Source organism: Bombus impatiens, unplaced genomic scaffold (genome assembly GCF_000188095.3).
Source record: "Bombus impatiens unplaced genomic scaffold, BIMP_2.2 scf_0151, whole genome shotgun sequence".
In the NCBI taxonomy this organism is placed as follows: domain Eukaryota; kingdom Metazoa; phylum Arthropoda; class Insecta; order Hymenoptera; family Apidae; genus Bombus; species Bombus impatiens.
Genome location: NT_176570.1, coordinates 1,370,858 through 1,390,709, shown reverse-complemented (window position 1 = coordinate 1,390,709; position 19,852 = coordinate 1,370,858). Strand labels below are relative to the sequence as shown.

General features: G+C 35.2%; 1 protein-coding gene across 6 annotated transcripts in view; it reads right to left on the bottom strand.

The window, feature by feature from the left end:
* Positions 1 to 19,852, bottom strand: part of LOC100743853 (poly(rC)-binding protein 2) — a 171,795-nt gene that overhangs the window by 69,453 nt on the left and 82,490 nt on the right. For 4 of the 6 annotated variants that reach the window (XM_033319348.1, XM_033319349.1, XM_024365824.2 and 1 more), the window contains exon 3: positions 2,347 to 2,601. In XM_033319348.1, the coding sequence (XP_033175239.1) occupies positions 2,347 to 2,427 (81 nt within the window). In that variant the 5' untranslated portion in view covers positions 2,428 to 2,601. Of the gene's footprint in view, positions 1 to 2,346; positions 2,602 to 18,728; positions 18,875 to 19,105; positions 19,310 to 19,852 lie in introns of those variants that run through there. The other 2 variants (XM_024365823.2, XM_024365825.2) reach the window with 2 other exon arrangements.

Sequence of the window (19,852 nt, the reverse complement as noted above, 5' to 3'; positions counted from 1 at the left end):
ATATCTAAATCGTTTCGACGATATTTGAACACGGACTATCCGTTGGTCCGTCTGTGTTGCAAAACTGAGCATCGAGGAAGCTGTTTTCGGAGCTGCATCTACATCAGGACACTTTGGGGGCAAGGATGGCCTTTGGGTTTCTTTGGACGTATACCGAGCGAACCGAGTTTCTAACAGAGCGGACTATCGTCAGAGAGATAAGAATATTTTTAGAAGCACAGAGAAATTAGAAAGTAATAAATGTGTACGAGTAGAATGAGAATATCTATGCAAATTTAGATTTCTATCGACAGAGTGTAAGAAGTGTAATTTAAAAACAGGTTCCTTTCGTCCACTAGATATTATAAGGAATACTCTATCTTGAATATTTTGCATATTTTCGCATTTCGTGTATTTTAAACTTCCCCTGAATACATAAAAACCCGTAGTTTAGCAATGGAATATTTCGATGAATGTTTATTTCCAACAGATTTATAATTTTCGATGCGTATTAATTAATACGCACTAGGTCCAGAGGAGAATTTTGTGGCTTTTAATGTTACAAATTTACTGCAGTACTTCGTTCCGCACTAATTGTCTAATTAATTAAAAAATGATATGAGAGATATCGCAGAAAATATTCTCATTTAAAGAATTAATCGTATGACTCTAGAAATTTAAGAACAGCAATCGATAATTACGCAACATTATTTACTTTATGCGTCCATTTACCAAAGGAATTTCAAATCTTTAGAATATCCAACCGGTCAAGCGTTTGCTATGAACTTCGGTTCAAAAGCCCAGCAAATATGTTCAGAATAGGCTAATAATACCGGTACCATTTGTATCGATATTTCTGAACCACCGAAGTATTGTAATTATATATAACATCGATGTGAGCTTCGCTGTGTAAACGAAGAGCAGAGTGACAAATGTGTATTTCTGTGCAACATTGTGCAACATCTTGCTCTGATTTATCTTTGCAACTTGTCTCCGATGTCAGATGAATTCTCACAGATAATCGTACGTTACGTTACGTACGATTACACAAGCGTGGCAATTAAACGATTTCTTTTATCTGCATAAAAGTAAAGAAGCTTCGAAGTCAAAAACTGCATATCGAATTGTGTATCATCGGTTGTATAAAAGATACGATGAAGTTAATTAAGAGATAATTTTCTTTTCTCTTCGAAGTATCGCAACCTTTGAATTAGAAAGTTCGAAGCAGAAAATTATCGACTATTCGATTATTTGCTAACGAAAATTTATTTATTCCACGACTGAGCCAACAACGCGCTCCGAAAATTCGCTTCATTATTTTCTCGTTGTCCTACTTTTTTTCATCGTCTTTCACTGTGAGCCGTAACTGATAGGAGAAAATGATAGTTACATAACTATATATATGTATATATAGCAGGATGCTGTCAAAAAACTAGGGTAACTGTCAATTGTTAACGATGAGTTTAATGTCTTGTAGGCGTTACATGGACGGTGTGCGCATTCATCAAACGAATTAACGGGATGTTTTCTAGAACCGTCGATTAAAGTGTACGTTGCTATGAAATGATAAGCGAAAATAACGAAAGAACCTAGCGATTGTTGCTGCTGGTAATTTCATCGGTAAACGAAATTTAGGACGAGCGTAATTTTTTCATCCTTCGAGCGAAGTCCCGCGCTTCCTTTTCAATGATCAGTTTTGTGAACTTATACGCTTTTCCAAGTTTATTTCCCTTCCAAGAAACGACTTCGCTAAACTACGCAATTTACAAAAATTCCACTTGACAATTCTATTTAACTCGCTACAATCTAAATCGTTAAAAACATATGGCTTAAACGGTTAGCTGTTGCGACCTCTTTGAAAAACGTGCACCTAAAATGTGTCGCAAAAGGTAAGCGAGTATACTCGTCAAACACAGAGTACGCGTGGCTGTTATAACGTAGAATCAAGTTGTAACAAACAGACTGTTTTATTTTTTAATTTAATTGCTGACAGGGCTCGTAGTAACACAAAATATCGCTACTTCTTCACGACCAGTATACTCGTGAAAAACAGCTAACCGATCGACGATTGCTTCCAATTCCCTAAACTCAAAATAAAATAAATTTTTCAAAATTTCACGTTCTTAGGAATTGCCTTTGCTTTTCCAAAAAGAAAACCGCGAAAAGTTCAATATTCCACTGATCATAATACGATAGACGTTTTCTTTGGCGTAGAGAATATTCAGGAAATACGTAAACGCAGATTATTCACCGCTCAATCTCAACGAGATAACGAGCGGACCTCGAAAAGTCACGAGTTTAATGAACCAAGGCGATAAGGTTAATTAATAAACGGCATAGTAAATGGACTGTATCGTGTGGTCTTACCTTGCCCTGCATAATCAGGCGGATGGTCAGAGTGACCGAGGGGTCATCGTTCAAAACGGGTTTCGAATCCATACTGTCCATAATGAAGTCACAGGTCCTGTGATCCGAACGAAAGCTCTTCTTGAGATTTACAGGGAGAGGGGAAGGATAAGAGGCAGGATAAGGTGGGCAGGGGAAAGGTTAGGCGAGTGATTTTAGTTGGAGGGGTCTTGGGACGTGCTTTTCAATCGCTCCCAGGTGTGTTCAGTCCTTGCACTGCAATCAAAATATGCATACAGATTAGTTAATTATTCCTTAGAAATTCGAGTGTAGCGTTAAAACAGTTTATTATATTTTATTCAGATATACGCGGTATGTTCGTGTAACATATTGTTACATCGTTGTAATTTAGGAATATTACATGTACAAATCCATCGTGAATTATAAATTAAATTTCAAAAGAAGTTACGCAGCAAGCTACGGACTCTCAATCATCTGAAATTGAGTACTAATTTTTTAATTCTTAAAGAAAGGTAACTTTATTTCCACTGGGTATATTCTATCTCTCGTTGTTGTTTTACAATGTTTTTTAACGGCTTATTTAACCTCCTGCTGTCCTCTTCACGTTTTGTACCTTTGAAGATATCTTCTTCTTTCGAGCCATTTTATTCGTACAGTTCGTGGTATACAAAAAAGGTACAAAAATCCAATTGAATAGCGAAAGCAAATATTTCAAATAAATTTCGGGTCATATCACAAAATTATGGAAATTGTATTGCATTGAATTAATTTATTGTCATTTTGTGGGTTGGTAGGTTGGTTTAATTAAAATAATACGAGAAGATTTTAATAATATATCACGATCGTGGTTTACACGCTATAGATTATTCTATTCTATTGCGATTCCATAAATTATCTTCGATATACTATGATTTATATGATTTCACCGCTTATTACAATTTTCGACATAGTTTCAGGAACATAATTTTCTTCAGATTGTTACTGGAATTATCAGATCTTAGATCTTAGGATTTTATTACAAAATATGATGCATTTTGTAAAATATTTTAGTCATCTTCCAATCGATATACCAGTCTAATTTTGAATTTTAATTATACTTATTGCAAGTATATATAAGTCCCGTTGAGAAGCTTAGTGGACAAGTGGATTTTTCCAAGAAAAACATAACAGCAAACGTGTCAAAATTTGTTCTGAACTAGCAAACTTTAACGAACACATCAAATAATGTGTCTCAATGTAACTAAAGATTTTATTCTATCGTTTTTTTTTACCTATCACGTAGTTTCCAAATTTGAAAAAAGAGTCAGAGTCCTCAATCATATTTGTGAACAACCGATTGCAATAGAGATTAGAAAAATTGAAAGCTAAATAGCCTAAATAAATACAATAATTGTTATCTCATTATCCTGCTGTCTTTACAGACTTTTCAATCGAACTTTAACACCAGCCACAGTTTTCCCAAATCAAAGATCTTTATCATTCATATTGCTTCTCCAACGAGAAAAATTCGACGAAACAAAATTAAAAACGAAACGATTTGTACAATATCGCGAGTACTTTCGCCAACATTCGACAGGAATCCGATTGAAAGTATTGATTGCAAATATCCCGATGAATGTATAACGTTTTCGAAGATAGTTTTTAATTCTGAAGCTCGTTGTATAGAATTCTAAAAGAGGATTGGGTAAACAGCGTGGTCAGTTATCGATCGGGTTACATATCGTGCTTTTTATCTCTCGAAATACTTTTCCAGGCTACGTATTTACCTCGTTGCTTTCTGATTTAATCTATCGACGAAGCAATAACTATCAAAGCAGGTGATTTTCAATCCACCTCCTTGAATATATACAAAGATGGAAAAACGTATAATGGGTCACTATTAATCGGATATTTATATAATCACGAAAGAAGGAGAATCGAACGCCAAGATTCCAATTATTCAAACAACACTGCGAAGAGTAATGTCACTTTGCGACTGGCTCTTCTACAATTCTATTATCTTCGTTTATCTGAATGCAAACATTAATTCCAATGATAAATATACATTGCTCGCCGGCAAAACTAATCTCAGATTTTAATATACCACACGTCTTTGCAAAACCATTTCAAGAAATGCGTTTCGGTTATTCATATCTAATAATAAAAAAAGAAAAAAGGTGTGCGAGTATATGGAACTATAGGAACTATTAAATTTTACATACATCTCGAAATTATAGAAGACGTAAGTTAGTTAAAGAGCTATTATAATTAACAATTCAAATGTAATTAATACTAAAAGACTAGAATTAAAGGTTCAACCGTAATTTATCATATTTAATAACAAAATGAACAAAAATTGAGAATCCTTTTTAAACAACAGGTCTGTGAATGTATGGAACTATAGCCTATTCAATTTTTATGTATCTCGAAATTATAGAAGTAAGCTATTTAAAGAGCCATTATAATTAACAATTCAAATATAATTAATACCAAAAAGACTAGAATGAAAGCTTCAAACGAATTTTACAATTTTCTCTTACAAAGCCTACCTTGCCACAAAGTTTCACAATTTTTCTCAAAAAGTAAAAAGATTTTAAAAAGGCTCACAGAAATTACAAATAATTCGAAATAAATAAAAAGGACGAACCTGTGATATTTCTAGCATCCTAATATTATCGTCAAAACATATTCGCTGTACCATTCGTTCGTTTTAACGTGTCCCGCTGTACAAATAATTTGCCCAAGTCCAACAGAAATCCCGAGAACATAGCGAAACGAGTCCGACGAAATTTCATTTATCGCCGGTTCGATAAATTAAAATGGTAGTAGGAGATTAAAGAGGGAACAAAACAATTGGTGAGAAGCATGAAGGAGAACTAGGTTACAAAGCCAACATAATTCGACCGATTCACCGGCGACAGGCTAACGACGAAGCTGAGAGGCGAAGAACAAATATATCTTAGCTCGAACGACCGGCTCGACATCAAAGCCTCTCAGAAATAAACGAAATATGTACAATTGCCGGTGCGAACTTAACGCGATTTCCACTGTACTGACGAACCAATGGGACCCAAGAACCACCGTAATTCTCTTCAACGACATTTCCAACTCGTTCTCGTATAGTTTTCTAAGCCGCGTGAATTCTATTTCCGTGGAAAACGCGGGGAATACGAACGATCAGCAATCGCAACGCTCGCACAGTTAAATAAACATTACATTATCGTCAGCGTGATGCACACAGTATTCCAGGAAGCTGTGCAACAAACGCTGATTTGCATACAGAATTCCAGACCAAAGATGTTTAAATAATTTGGTAAAACGGCTGGTCGAGTTAGATTTGTTCAAGAGGATAGATGATATTAATCATCGCGCTGCGCAATTGATCGTTCATTCTTGAGTAGTTTTAGCTTGAAACGGAGAAAAGAATTCTTTAATTTTTAACTGCTCGTTTATCTTACTATTTCATTGCGTTTCATTTATCGTTGTCGTTACCTTCCCGCTAGTTTTAGCTTTAAGACAATTCTTTAATTTTCGTCTGTTCTTTTTTCATACTTTTTACGTTGGAATAAATTTGAAAACTTTAGAATAAATTTGAGAATAAATGTATTAAAATCGTATCCTTCGATGAACGCATGCAGAGTGTAAAAGTTAAGAGACGTTGATTTTAGTTCTTTTCAGATTTTCCTACTACGAATCTATATACTTTTCTACATTAGTATTTTACACATATATTTATCCAGGTTCTGGCAATACTCACAATTTTCTTTCTAGAAAAATGGTTAAAATTGACGCTATAATAAAATTTTATTTACCGAAACGAGATCTTAGTTGATGACCGATTGATGTCTGGCGTCTGACGATTGAATATACTTACTGCGTGAATCAAAAATGAAAGAGATTGGCGATTTATTATATAAATTGTTTATCCTCTAATTTGTTTATACAAATATAACGTGTATTCTATAATTTCCAAACGCAATTGCTCAAAGAAATTCTGGCTATTATCATATTATTCGAGCTTATTATTCGAACAAGTTTATAAATAAAAAAGAAGAGAAAGATGATGTTGCAAACACTATTTTTTAAGTTTACCTTGTAATTTGCTATTATTTATTGACATCTTCTTGTAATAAATTAACTCGTGGAAGTAATCTTTCTTATTCTTTTTTTAACAGAAAATTGAAATTAACGAAAGATGGAATTGACCAATTTGGCTCCTGAGAGTTCCATTTACACGCTAGAATTACATTTTAAATTTCAATAATAGCGAATGCTTGAGCAATTCTATTTGGAACGAATCCGCGTAACTAAATTTGTATTCTGATTTTCACTGTTGTAAGAGACAAAGAAGATGCCGTTTCGGATTGACGTTATTTTCAAGGCTCGCACGCGTTAACCGAGAGTGTGTGTATCATTGGCTGTCTGTTCTTTGTTGGTTCTAACGAACCTCTTCCTCATTACGTGCACGTGTATAGAAGCCACTTAAATATAACTTTCTGTCACAAAGAAACCCTACGGCAACAAGAGAGAAAAATATGTTCAATAATCGTGCGCTGTCTTTTGTACGTGTGTAGGACGTGTCTCGAGAAGGTAACTAATGGAGTTGCTATAATACGCTTGTATCAAGCGTTCGAAAATACGAATTTTTCATAAACTTAACTTTTCAGTGCCTCAGCTGTTCCACTCTATTTTTCGTCAATTTTTTACATGATATAAATAAGGTGATAAATCGTACGACGAATTTAAAAGATAGTTAGTTTAAGAAAAAATACTTTTCAATTTATGAAGACGATCGTTGTGGTCGCTAAATGACTAAAATTGTTTTCGCAGAAAAGAATAATGTAAAAATTCTCGAATAGTCCGGAAATGTTCTCCAAAGTATCGTTTAAAGATAACTTAAAGCGGTACAAAGCGACACAGAACGTTTCATTCGATACTAATTGTAAGTTAGGTATCATTGACTTGTACATCATTTTATGTCCTTCATTATGAAACTTCCATAGTCACTATTTATGACAACGTTCCGATGTATTATACGAACAGCGTTATTTAATTAGTATTCTAACATTATGCATCACTGTGCACAATTTTAAAGTGTAAAAGACTATTCGACACGAAGAGTATGCGAAGCAGAAAATCGTTTGCAACGTATCTTTCGTTTTTCAAAAAGAAATAACACAGTTTGAAAATAGTTCATTTTTATATAATTTAATCAGAGCGTCGCGGCGTTTCATATATATTTTTCAAGTATGTTCATATTTAGAATACTGTTTATCTATGGAGGAATTCGGAAAGGAAACGGTATATATAACGCTACTTGAAACACATCAATTTTGTTAAAGGATGTAACCTAAAAACTGGGTCGTATAAATTCTAAATATTAACATAACAAATAGCCGGCGGTTGTAAATCTATTTTAAGTGCTTTCTAAGTAGAGCCAAATGAAATTATAAATAGAAATATACTTCAAATAATATTTTGAATAATGGATGGAATTAAAACGAAAGACAGCCAAAAAGGAGAGACACGAACGTTTGTCACACTGGTCTTGAGATAGAAATTTTCAAACAGATTTCCACTTAATTATTCCAAACGATATATGAACAATATATATAATACACGTTTTCCAACGTTATGTGTTGAACTTTTTAACGTAGCAAATACCAACTGCCATAAATTGTTTGCAATACGAATAATAGAATTTTCATGCAAAGCAATTCAAACATATAAATTCTAGCCAATTTTCTAGTTGTTCCATCATATCTTTCGCCAATTTCCCCATCAATTTTCGATCAGAATAATACGAGTAATTCATTTTATTTTCATGAATTTTATTAACAAAAAGTTTAAAGCTTAAATTAATTCCTTTTCCTTTTTTAATGCAGCACTAGACCACGGAAGCGAATACTCGAACCATAGAAATATATAAAAATAAAATTTAGATGACGAAGCAACATAATCTTATTATGTTATTAACGACCACTTCAAACAAATTCAGAGCTACTAAGTTACTTCAAGAGTTATAAAATTTCATGGAATTAGCGAAAAGAAACCGAGCGATGGATACAGCGTTATCCTATTGTAGTATTTCAGGATTAAAACCGCCCACATTTTTATTAATAGCCCATACATTACGAATTTTCGAACAACGATAGACGCCATTAAACTATTCTAAACTAACATTAGAAATATCCCAGAAATATTTTTATAAATCATAAGAAGGAAGAAATTTTTTATCCAAGTTCATTTTATCCAACAAAAGGCAGAGAATCGTATACTCTCGTAAATTTTATCTCAACCCTGTGCGTTTTTGAAGTGCCACGTTCTCGTAATAATAATCTTTTATATCCTCAAATAAAAACACACGGCATTGTATATTGCTGCAAAAAAGAACCCTAAAAAGAAATACAAAAAAGAAAACGAATGAAATACATAGCGCTTAAGCGAGAAAAAACACACAACGATAAGATAAATTACACGACAGCCACCGTTATTAGATCAAACGAGAATTCATAATACACCTTTGTCACGCGAATTCCATCCCCTTGTAGCTAATACACCGATTTGCGCGGTGTTCGCAACAGATTTTAGCCGGTAAAACTTCTTAGAGGCCGTCCACGCTCGGATCAGAAGGTTACGAGGATCGTTCGAGAAAATTCCAACAGTAAAATGGTAATAAAGCGCAGATAAAGGGATTTACGGTTACGAAATGTTAGTCATTCCTGAGCAAATGATGTGTAGTGCTTAGAGCAGGTAGGGTTTCGCTCGTTCAGTTTTCAGGTCAGGCGATAAATACCTAAAAGTGCGAGGGAAATGTCGTCGAGCCAATATCAAAGTGTGCAGCACGTGACACACACACACACACACAGACACACGTGAACACACGTACAGCCGTCTGCTCGATCTAATTTGTCCGCTCCGCCTTTTACCATTCTGTCCCTTTGAAATTCTGCGATATCCTATTGGGGACGCGGTAAAGGTCAATTTCCCTTTAAGACGACGCTTTTTCAAGCACAAAGATCATACACGGAATTTTCTTTACTTTACGCAAAACTGTTTTATCTGTGCCGAGCCGCGCAGTTCTTGCGAGGGTTGTTCGAGGAGGCGTGTAAATGACGTGTTTATAAAATGTTCGGACGTATCGCTATACAGGGAAAACAGAGGATTCTACTAGAGCGCAGAAATTGTATTTCGCCAAGATTTAAATTCCGTGTCGCTAGTTAAAATTGATGCATATGTTAAATTAATCCTTACGTAACTAAGAATGCTGCGATTAGGGTAAACTTTGAAGCGTTAATATTCGTAGCTTTTGTATAAATTTTGCAGTAAAATATTTTCTATAGGACATAAAGAAACTAGTTTTAGAAAGTATACACGCGGGTGGCAACGCTAAAGACGAAGAAGACGAGAGTTTCTATAAATTGAATGTATCGAGTATTAAGAAAATTTATAACGAAGATAATCGAGAACATACTGTTGGTAGAAAATACCATTTTTCTATTTATTGCAAAATATTTATCGACATTTCTTTTTTCAATTTCCATCTATAAACTGAAGTTAGAAATAAAGTGAATGATACTACACAATGTTATTAGACACATGATACGAAAGATCACGGATAGAAAAACAAATACCTGAAAGGTAGTCACATGGAGAATAAACGAACAATTTTATATCGAAGGTGTATAAACAACGCGTAACAACAAATTTCATTCTACGTACATTTTCCATCAATTTAATTCGTCTAATATTAAAAAGTATATAATTCTTTCAACTATATTTTATTTCTATTACTGTTTGGTAACTATGAAATGTGCAGAACATATAATACAGCTTCGTATCTTGTCGTACAGTATCTATCGCTCAAACGCCTCCTCTCAACGTGACTGTGATGTTGATAATGAAAATCGAACGTTGTACGCCATTGAAAATCTATCGCAAGCTGGAATTAATTAAATGTCGCCATTTATATATACAGAAACTAGCAGTTCTGTTCGAATTATTTTATCGAAAAATTAAATTAGAAAAAATGGTAACTCGAGCAGAGATTTGTCGCTTATATCTGATTTCTAAATCAAGAAAGCATGACAGTAATCTAACGATGCAATAATTTGTCACGGCGTTCAAAGTAGAGAAATGTCAGACGATCTATTCCAGAAAATAATTTGAATATTTCTTAAGAAGACTCTATGAAACAAAAGAAGCTTCAGCCGGTCGACTCAAAAGGCTATAAATAAAAGTTCGATATTACTTAATGTCAGCTTTAATAATGGAGAGTACACTTTCCGATTGAGAATGAAGCGATCGGCTTTTAGAATATTGCGACGAGGCAAACTTTCAACGATGAACAATTTCACATGGACTTTATACAATATTTTGAAACTTTGTGGAATATAAATTTTTATAGGTGAAATTACCTTTTCTATCATATTATATAATTTATTCAATCGAGTGTCCGTAATATAATCCTTTTAGGACAGACTATTTTAGACGGTATATTAAATATTATTTTATCATCTCAAACGATATTAAAAATATTAAAAATACTTTTGAAAAGGTGAAATGATGTTGAATAATTCTTAGCTATAGATTATTTTATGAACGCCCGGTTAAGTAAATTATATTCCCTGTATTAAACTATCTTAAACAATTTAATTTTATAATCCAGTAGAGCTTAGAATAATCTTAAACTTCAAAAGACTATTTTAAGAACATTAATTAAATAATTTCCTACTCGACTACACGACAAAAATAAAACACAAAACGATGCAATTTTTCAAACGAGCTAATACTAACAGCGACACTTGAACAAATTTAGCATCGGTTACAAATTGGATCAACAGCAACCATGACACAGAGAAAGGAACTACAGTAGCCATTCCGAAGGACAATCCAGCTTCGATACACGGTAAATACATAGTGAAACGAAATTTATGCTATTTCATTAGAATTGAAGATATGATCAAGCGAAGCGTCATGCAACCAATATTACCATTGAAAGAAAACAACTGTAATTGCTTGGTGCTCTTTTGACAGAAGAGCACATTTCCATAGATATTTGTTCAAGAACTGTTATTTCCATTTAACTTTCTAACCGTTTCGCTTCGCTCCATTTCCTTTCCAAATAAAACTTTCGGAATTTTTCTATTTATTGTTATTAGCGTGCTTAAAGGAGAAATTTTACACTAAGATTCATTTCTTCATTTTTGTGTTAAGATACTAATAAATTCGTGACAAACGGTACAGATGTCTAAATTCTCGAATAAAATTTGATTGCCATTTTAAGTGACGAAGCACTAAGCTCGGTATCTGCATTTACAAAGACGGAAATACCGAAACGTTTTTCCTCCGCGCTGAAGGAAGGTTTCCTTTCTGACAAATTGCTCTAACAGTAATCTGACCCTGGTATTTACTTCTATTGTTTACAGTGCTGAATCACAATGATCGGCCGTAAAATGGAATTTGTTTCTACCTGGGAATAGTCAGTAAAATTTTACAGAATATTCAATATTTTCAAACGTTTGTAAGTTTGTATTAAATAAACATGGCGAGGTACAATAATTCTAAGGCAATAACAAATATTTAAAAAGTCCTGCGTTTCTAATTTCTCCACCCTGTGTCAAGACAATTGCCCATTAGTAATTTAGATTATTGTTTGAACTGTTGAGCTCTCCGATATATTCATGGTGAAATTGTAAAGTATAATCGTAAAGTATAATTCATTAAAGCTGACTCATGATGCACGTATACAATGAATAATGTATCAAATGTATGTATATTTATATCGTATATATGTAGGTATCTTAGGTATCTACAATAATTATATTATGTCAACTATATTAAATTTTAAACGTTGCTATTGTAATGAACATAAAATATGAGAAAGACGTACGAATAAAATTGAAAATGTCTAGATGCTATCTTTTTTAATGAAACTATGTATACATTAAAGATTAATTTCCAATAAAGATTCACCCATGATCAACGAGATGCTATCATGCGCGTTGATAGTGGATTTCCAAGATTGGATTTTTCATTTATTCATTTTCTAATTACTCGATTACGTCAACGAGGATCGATTACCGAGAAACCAGCGAATGAGCAATAATTCGTAGATTTAACTAATATCGTTGTTATTTTTATTTTCCATGTGGAAATTTCAGAGATTGTGCATATCGTAACCGTCATTTAGTATATAAAGATATATTTTATCGACTCGGATATTCACGATTTATCGTCACTTGCGGTATTTAATATATAGCTGCCAGATTGCTCAAATTGTTAACTGTACACTGTACAAATGGATAAAGTGCTCTTCGATTAACAGTCTATCCATAAATTATCATTTCTAACTCTATTATAAAGCGTGATGTTTTCGTGGTAATAATTATTCTAACTTGCAAATATGTAAATAATCTGTCAGGTAAATGATCTCAAAAGAAAGTACGATAAAAATATTGTTCAGATCGAAATTACCAAATAAATGAAATTACTCCAATTGAATTTACTTTACAATAGCGTTAGAATCATTCGCAATATTTTTGACATAGTATAAAGAGAGAGACGAATTTAAATTAAAAATAGCGAAGTCTATATACAGTGGCTACACATCTTTACACTTATGATACTATTTACATAATGACTGATCAGACCGAAATTTCTTATCACTTATTAGTATCGCTACAAAAACGTGATACTATAGAAATGAAACAAATCTGACAAAAAAATCACTTTATTAGAAAATAAGACGCTCTACATAATAATCACACATACTTTATTAATTCCCAAGGAACATTTACAAAAAAGAAAAAAAAACAGGAAACAAGAAAAAAGGACCATCCGAATTTCTGTTCTCTCATAGTTGTTCTTTCACTCAAGTAAAGAAGACAAATTAAACCTAAATTTAAACGCGCATGAAAACTTATCCCTCATATGGAACTTCATTTTTCTTAAAGTCTTTAGTCTTCATTCTGCCTAAACAATCAGTCAGTCCTTCGCTCGAGGTTTGAAGCTTCACACTTTATTCTAACGCAACAACGAAAAAGAGCTATTTAAATTCCTATTCACACGTAACTGATCCTCCGCTCCAGTACAGAAGACAAAATAAATCTAAATTACAACGCACATAAAAATTTATCCGTCATATAGGAATAAAGAACTTTATTCTTTCTAAAGTTTAGGTTCCCTTTAGGCTTCATTCTGCCCAAACAATCATTCCCTCGCTCAACGCCTGAAACTATTTTCCCGCCTTATTTCTAACGAGACAAACGAAACGACCGTTGATCCGTTTCTAATGAATCACCCAGTACACGCGGAAACCGGTCGAGCTTGATTCAACGTTCTCTAATAACGGAAAGGGTTCCCGCGTTCAATGCTGCGCCCCTGGCTCGACACCCCCCACTCCATCGCATCATGGGCCGCGCGCGCGCTGCTAAAAGTGCGTCAGACAGGTTTCTTGCTCTGTTCGTTGCGAACGCGCTTGGCACGTCCGATTGCAGCGTGTCGTGTACAGTATACACGTAGCGAAAACACTTTGCCTCGACAAAGAGACACTGGTCTCTTTGCACGCGATCATATGAGCTAAGAGTCACGGTTATATCTCGGTCAGACCTTTTTCTCAACGTCGTTGCCTCGATATATCGATCCGGAGAACGGTATTCCATATCTTTTTTTTTAACGACAAACCGAGGATTTTCGCGCAATAAGGCGGTGTACACGTTACGCGATATTACTTGCGCGCGCGTAATATTGACCGATGCTCCACTTTTCCGTCGGCTATACAACCCGCACCGACACAAGATCTTTTCAATGAGATCGCATCTCGATTTTAACGTGTGTTCTCATCTAATGAGATTCCGGGCAAAAATGGTTAATGAAATGGACGTCGCTTGGGAATATGGCAAATAGGAAATATTGGTTGATACTAAGCGCGCCAAATTCGAATCGACGGAGGAGATTTTACAGAAAATGTAAAATATCTTTAATACGACTTAACACGGCTAATATATGCGTTGATTGGAGTAATTCGAGAGACATGTTGCAACGAATTATTATCAAATAAACTCTTGTTAAAGCAATTTCACTTGAGAAAAGAAATATTACAAGCACGAAACATTTTAAATATGTCAGGACTTTCGATGCCCTTCGCTGAAATCCGTAATTGTTTGCAACGTGAAATTTCGAAATTATTGCAAGCTTGCATCTTTTACATGTTTATTGCAGGCTATTTCATGTTGAGTTTAACGCACTACACGTGCTCGCTTTCTGTTTTCAATATTTTACATTCTATATCCTAAAACTGTGTCTCACAATTTTTCTTGAAATTATTTTTATTTCCAACACTAATTTAAAGCATTTGATAATTGAAAATCATTGTACCATCACGCATTTACTGCGCGTTACATGACATTTACTGCACGCTCATTCTTTGGTTACAACATATCCCTCGTGATCAATGAAACTTGGAGCAACGATTCGAACAAGCGTGGATAATGTAATATTGATGTGTCGAACGATACGGCTTTTTTCGATTCAATAAATTTTCCGTGTCGTTGACAGATGGCACTGACGCTGCTACGCAGATAAAAACATGCAAACGTGGATTAAAGACAAGTATTTTTGCTCGTTAGATCCTAACTACCATGTGCATAAACGAGTTTTTGCTAGATCAGGACAGTAGATTATTCGATTCTTATCGATCGTCGATAACAATGCATCTGTTGTACGATAACGAACGATTGTACAATGTACGCGTTAATCGAGAATATTTAAGTTAAACTATATTTAATGAACGTCCGTGCGGCAGTTAATTAATCAAAGAAACCTTAAGACGAACTTGATACACTATAATATATTTATTTCACAATTATTTGAAATTAATTTCCTACTTTTTCAACGAAAATTATGAACAAGAAGATAAACGACAAAAGAATAAAAAAATTAGGCACCATTTGATTCATAGCGAAATAACTTAGAAACAATAAACTTCTATCTATCTGATATTCGTTACTCAAATTAAAAACAAAATTTCAAAAGACCTGTCTTTGACAAGTACATATTCTCTCCGGCAATACGAGTGCAATTAAGAAAAAGAGATGAGAAAAAAATTGAAGCAACTCAATTTAACTTTATAATCACATCGAGATTAATTTCCAAGAGAAATAAGAGGTAACCAGATTGAAAAAGAGAAGAATAAAAATTGAATGGCTAAAGTAAATAAATATGCGATTTGAATAATTCGAGACGTGACAACGAACCAACCACTCGTGTCATAAATATCGTGTCTCTCCCCTAATTTGCCCACCACCTTTTCAATACGAAGACTTGATTAATGAAAATACGTCCTCGGTCCAACTTTCATTTCAAACTCTTATTCATAAAAAGATCTGCAGAACAGGTAAAGTACCATAGATCCTAATGACGACGACTCATCGCGAGATATACAGGGTATCTAGTAATTAATGGTACAGCCGAGTATGGAGCGATTCCTCGTGAAAAAATAAATGGGAAATGGGGAAAGAAAATTTTTCGAAACAAACGATTTTGAAAATTAGTCTGAAGTACACGTGTACTAACTGTAAGTTTCGACTTAAAGGACTACTTTTTTCACTGCTCTTTGTATTTATAAACACGGGTAATAAATATTATCTGTTTCTTGTCATTATTATTATCATACCACGTGTATCGTTTCTCTATATCTCTATGTACATATGTCTACGACAGACATACATATGTATGTCTACCATAATGGAGATACAGGTTCGTTACAATTCTAATGAAATTTCAGAATGTTTCGCGTAACGTGCAGAATAAAAGAAACGTTAAAAGAAACCTGATATGCTATTTACTTCATAAGTACTCTAAATTAATTGACTATCTCGCCAAGGAAATCTGTGAATAAAATGAACGAGAGAGGAATTAAACGCAATAAAACACATAATGTTCATTAAATGTATCTACAAATGTTTCAATACTTTCGTCAGTCACTGTGAACTTAACAATGTGATTGATTAATCATTCCGTCGAACCAATTTGAACCAATTACCACGTGTTGAACGAAACACAGAAATGTCCCGATGCTCATGAACGGGGGATGTATATCCAACTAACAAATTGAAAAGCTCTCTGTTAACGCGAACGCACTATATTTAGCCTTCGCTGTCTTTCTAATCGACCACGCGTCTATACACTGGGGCGACTGTGACCGTTTCGCTCTGCTGCTGTCCGCAATGCAATTGGACTGTGGAATTTAGTGCAATCTGCGTTCCGTTATACGCACGCGCGTTTTGCTTGTGTGCGACTTAACGAACGCGAATGGTCCAATCGTTTGAAACCGGCGAACACGCGCCCGATCCTTGCGCGATAGACTCTTCCCGCTTTGCCCGTAAAACCCTCGTTTTTCCAATGTAACGCAGGTCGTTGCACCAGACATTGCATAACGTTCACGGACGATCCGCTGCGACTAATTTCGTGCAATCACACTATTCGTCCATAATCCGCAAGGATCCGGTGCGTGGAATCGTCACCATTTGTTAATCTACACGTTTGCTCCGCTACTGAAAGACTGCTTGTACGCGATTGTCGTAGTTATGAATCGCAATACGCGATAAATAAACTTGAAAATAAGAAAAAAAAAGCAGTGTAACGTCATCAGTTCTTATTTTCAATTTATGGAGTTTATCGCGGTGAATTTTTGCAGATTCGTTTAACCCTGTTGTTCTTTTCTGTGGGATACGAAATTAAAGGTACAATTGCAATGGACGTTTTATTTTTAAACTTTACGTCTATCTTTAATGTATCTTACATTCCTGAATAAATGAAGTTATTTAAAAATTTGGAAAAATTATTGTTAATATCGTTATACTATAGGCAGCAACATGTCAAATGTACCTTAGTATGACTTTACAATTTATCCTTTCTTAGATGTAATATTTTATAATCGACTATTGGAGTGATTAGTATTTTCTTGATTCGATACCATTATCAAAGGATGTTATATTTGTCAATAGATAAAAGGATTTTTGTTCTATATATATACTATGTATTACTCATACAAGTATTATAATATTCTCAAAACTTCATATTTTCCTTCACCGAGTCATATCGCCAAGAAACAAACTTGAAGAAAACTTTAGGCGAACGGCAGAGTTATCATTCTGTTTTCTTTTGTATTAAATAATGTTTAAGAATTTAATGTTTAACGTTTATGAGTCACAATGAGAAATTCGAATATTCTAATGTTACAAAAAGAAACGAAGCTACAGTCAATTTATCACTGATTCGTGCAAAATTCCCTCTTTCACCGACAGTTGATTCGCACTACAAACGAACCGAGAGTCTTTATATAACACGCGAACCGGCTTTTCCATAAATGCAACGCCCAACGAGTTTTACGCCGCGATAGTTATTCCGCTTAACTCGTGATTTGTGCACTATGAATTTCGAAGATAAACCGTAATAAAGAAAAAAAAAAAAAAGAAATAAAAACGTTCCTCGTTACGATGCCATTTTGCAGGTAAACGTATGTTATACGTACTATTTCTTCCATGAGCGTGAAAATTAAATATGGCTAATTAAAACATCGTTTAGCATTTATACAACGATAAACGTTTATCATCGCGATGTACATATAATTATTGTATGAAATCCAATTAGACGAAAATTAATGTTCAAACCGTAATATGTGTAAAAACATATGTAATTGTTGAAATTGTTTACCAGAAGAGCACGTTTAAAGACTTTTACGGTTATTAATGATATCGTTCACTTTCGGTACCGAAAGCGTGGAGCGAAAACCAGCATTGTTTCGGAGAGACAGTAGCACGCGGTGCAGTATATACATATGTGGCGCGCATCGAGTGCGTGGAAAAAGGTACGCAGATACAAGTCGACGACCAGAAGCGGTACAGTCACGGGAGAAAACCAATGGCGAGCCTAGGACTGTCTATCTCTCTTACATGCTCACGTAGACACGTACACACACAGTGCCATTCATTCTCTACGTATCTCGCTCTGTATTTCTCCTCTCCCTCTTTCGTTAATATCCGGAGTAGGGGGGAAAAGAACCGATCGTTCGATTTGCCAGCACCAGCTTCCTATCTTCCACGCTGTGTGTGTGTGTTCGCCTTTACGTTACATGTGTCGTGATCAAATTACGATTGTCGTGTTGGCTATCAACGTTATATACATACAGAAATATATACGAAAAGAAAGAAAATAAGGCGATACACGCGGGGCCAACGAAAACACTGTTTCACTGCCACTGTCGAGCTCGGCGATAAGATAGTACATAGAGAGCGCACCATTATTTTCGTATCTCTACGTAACACACGTTGTCCGCGCGCACAGCGAAGAAAAAAGGGAGAGAGCCGCGTGTATATACATACTCCGTTTTGCTTACGAACCTTCGGAACGACCGTTTCGAACAACACGAATCGACATTGACGCGGCGTCACACCACGCTGCAAATTGTCGTCTCCCTCCCGGCGGCACCGTGCTTTTTTTTTACTTCCGTGCACACCTTGCGTACGATACCGCGAACACACACGATCTACGAGGTAAAAAACGACGATCGTGATTATTCACGAAACACTCGCCGCGACATAGTCTAGCACGTAATTTTTCAACTAATTTCGAAGAAACGTAGCGGACTGGTAATAACACCGGCACGGCGTGTGCGCTATGGTGGCGCACCGTAGTCGGTTCCTCGTTGCGAGGCGTCCCGATGGGAACGAGGATAGCATTTTAATGGGGCGCGGCCGTATGAGAAAATTCTAATTACCTAAATGCACTCCTCGATCATGGAGGATGGGTCTGCTTTGCCTCACCGTGACGCACACAACACTCGATGCTCGGAAACGGGGGAAAGGAAGAAAAACACTACACTCTACGCGACACTGGAAAACTGCACCACCTCGGCGGAACGCGAACGAGTCTGCCTCGTTCTCTCTCACGTCCGGTCTCGCTCTATTCCGTCGATGCGCGGCGCTGTGCGCGCCGCTGCTGCGTGTTCGCTGTGCGATATCAGTGCCACCAAGCGACATTTGTCGGTATTATGCGCAACACCGCCACGCCATTGGCTGGCCAATAGCGCGACAGCTTTGCCGCTTGCCTCTACAGCGCGCGCTAAATTCGAACGTTGATTCTTTTAGCTGGTTATAGCCAGGACACTATTATGTCAAATTATAACGCATTACGACAACAGTGTGTGGTATTGAATCATTCTGTTGACTCAAATCTTTGGTTGAAGTGGGGAATTAAATTAAATTCATGTGCTATATCATAAAGTTATTGCGCATACAGTGGTTCGTGAAAGTATTTAAATATTTATTACGAAGAAAACTTACGAATGTATTATGTATGTTATATGGAACTTATTGCAGCTCTATTATTATTGTTGCGACACGATCATCACGGTTATGTCGATGAAATTTAAATGTGGTAAAATAATTTATTCATAAAAGATGTTTACAACAACTGTATGTATGAAAATATTAAAAAGAAATTTATACTTCTATATTCTTTTGTT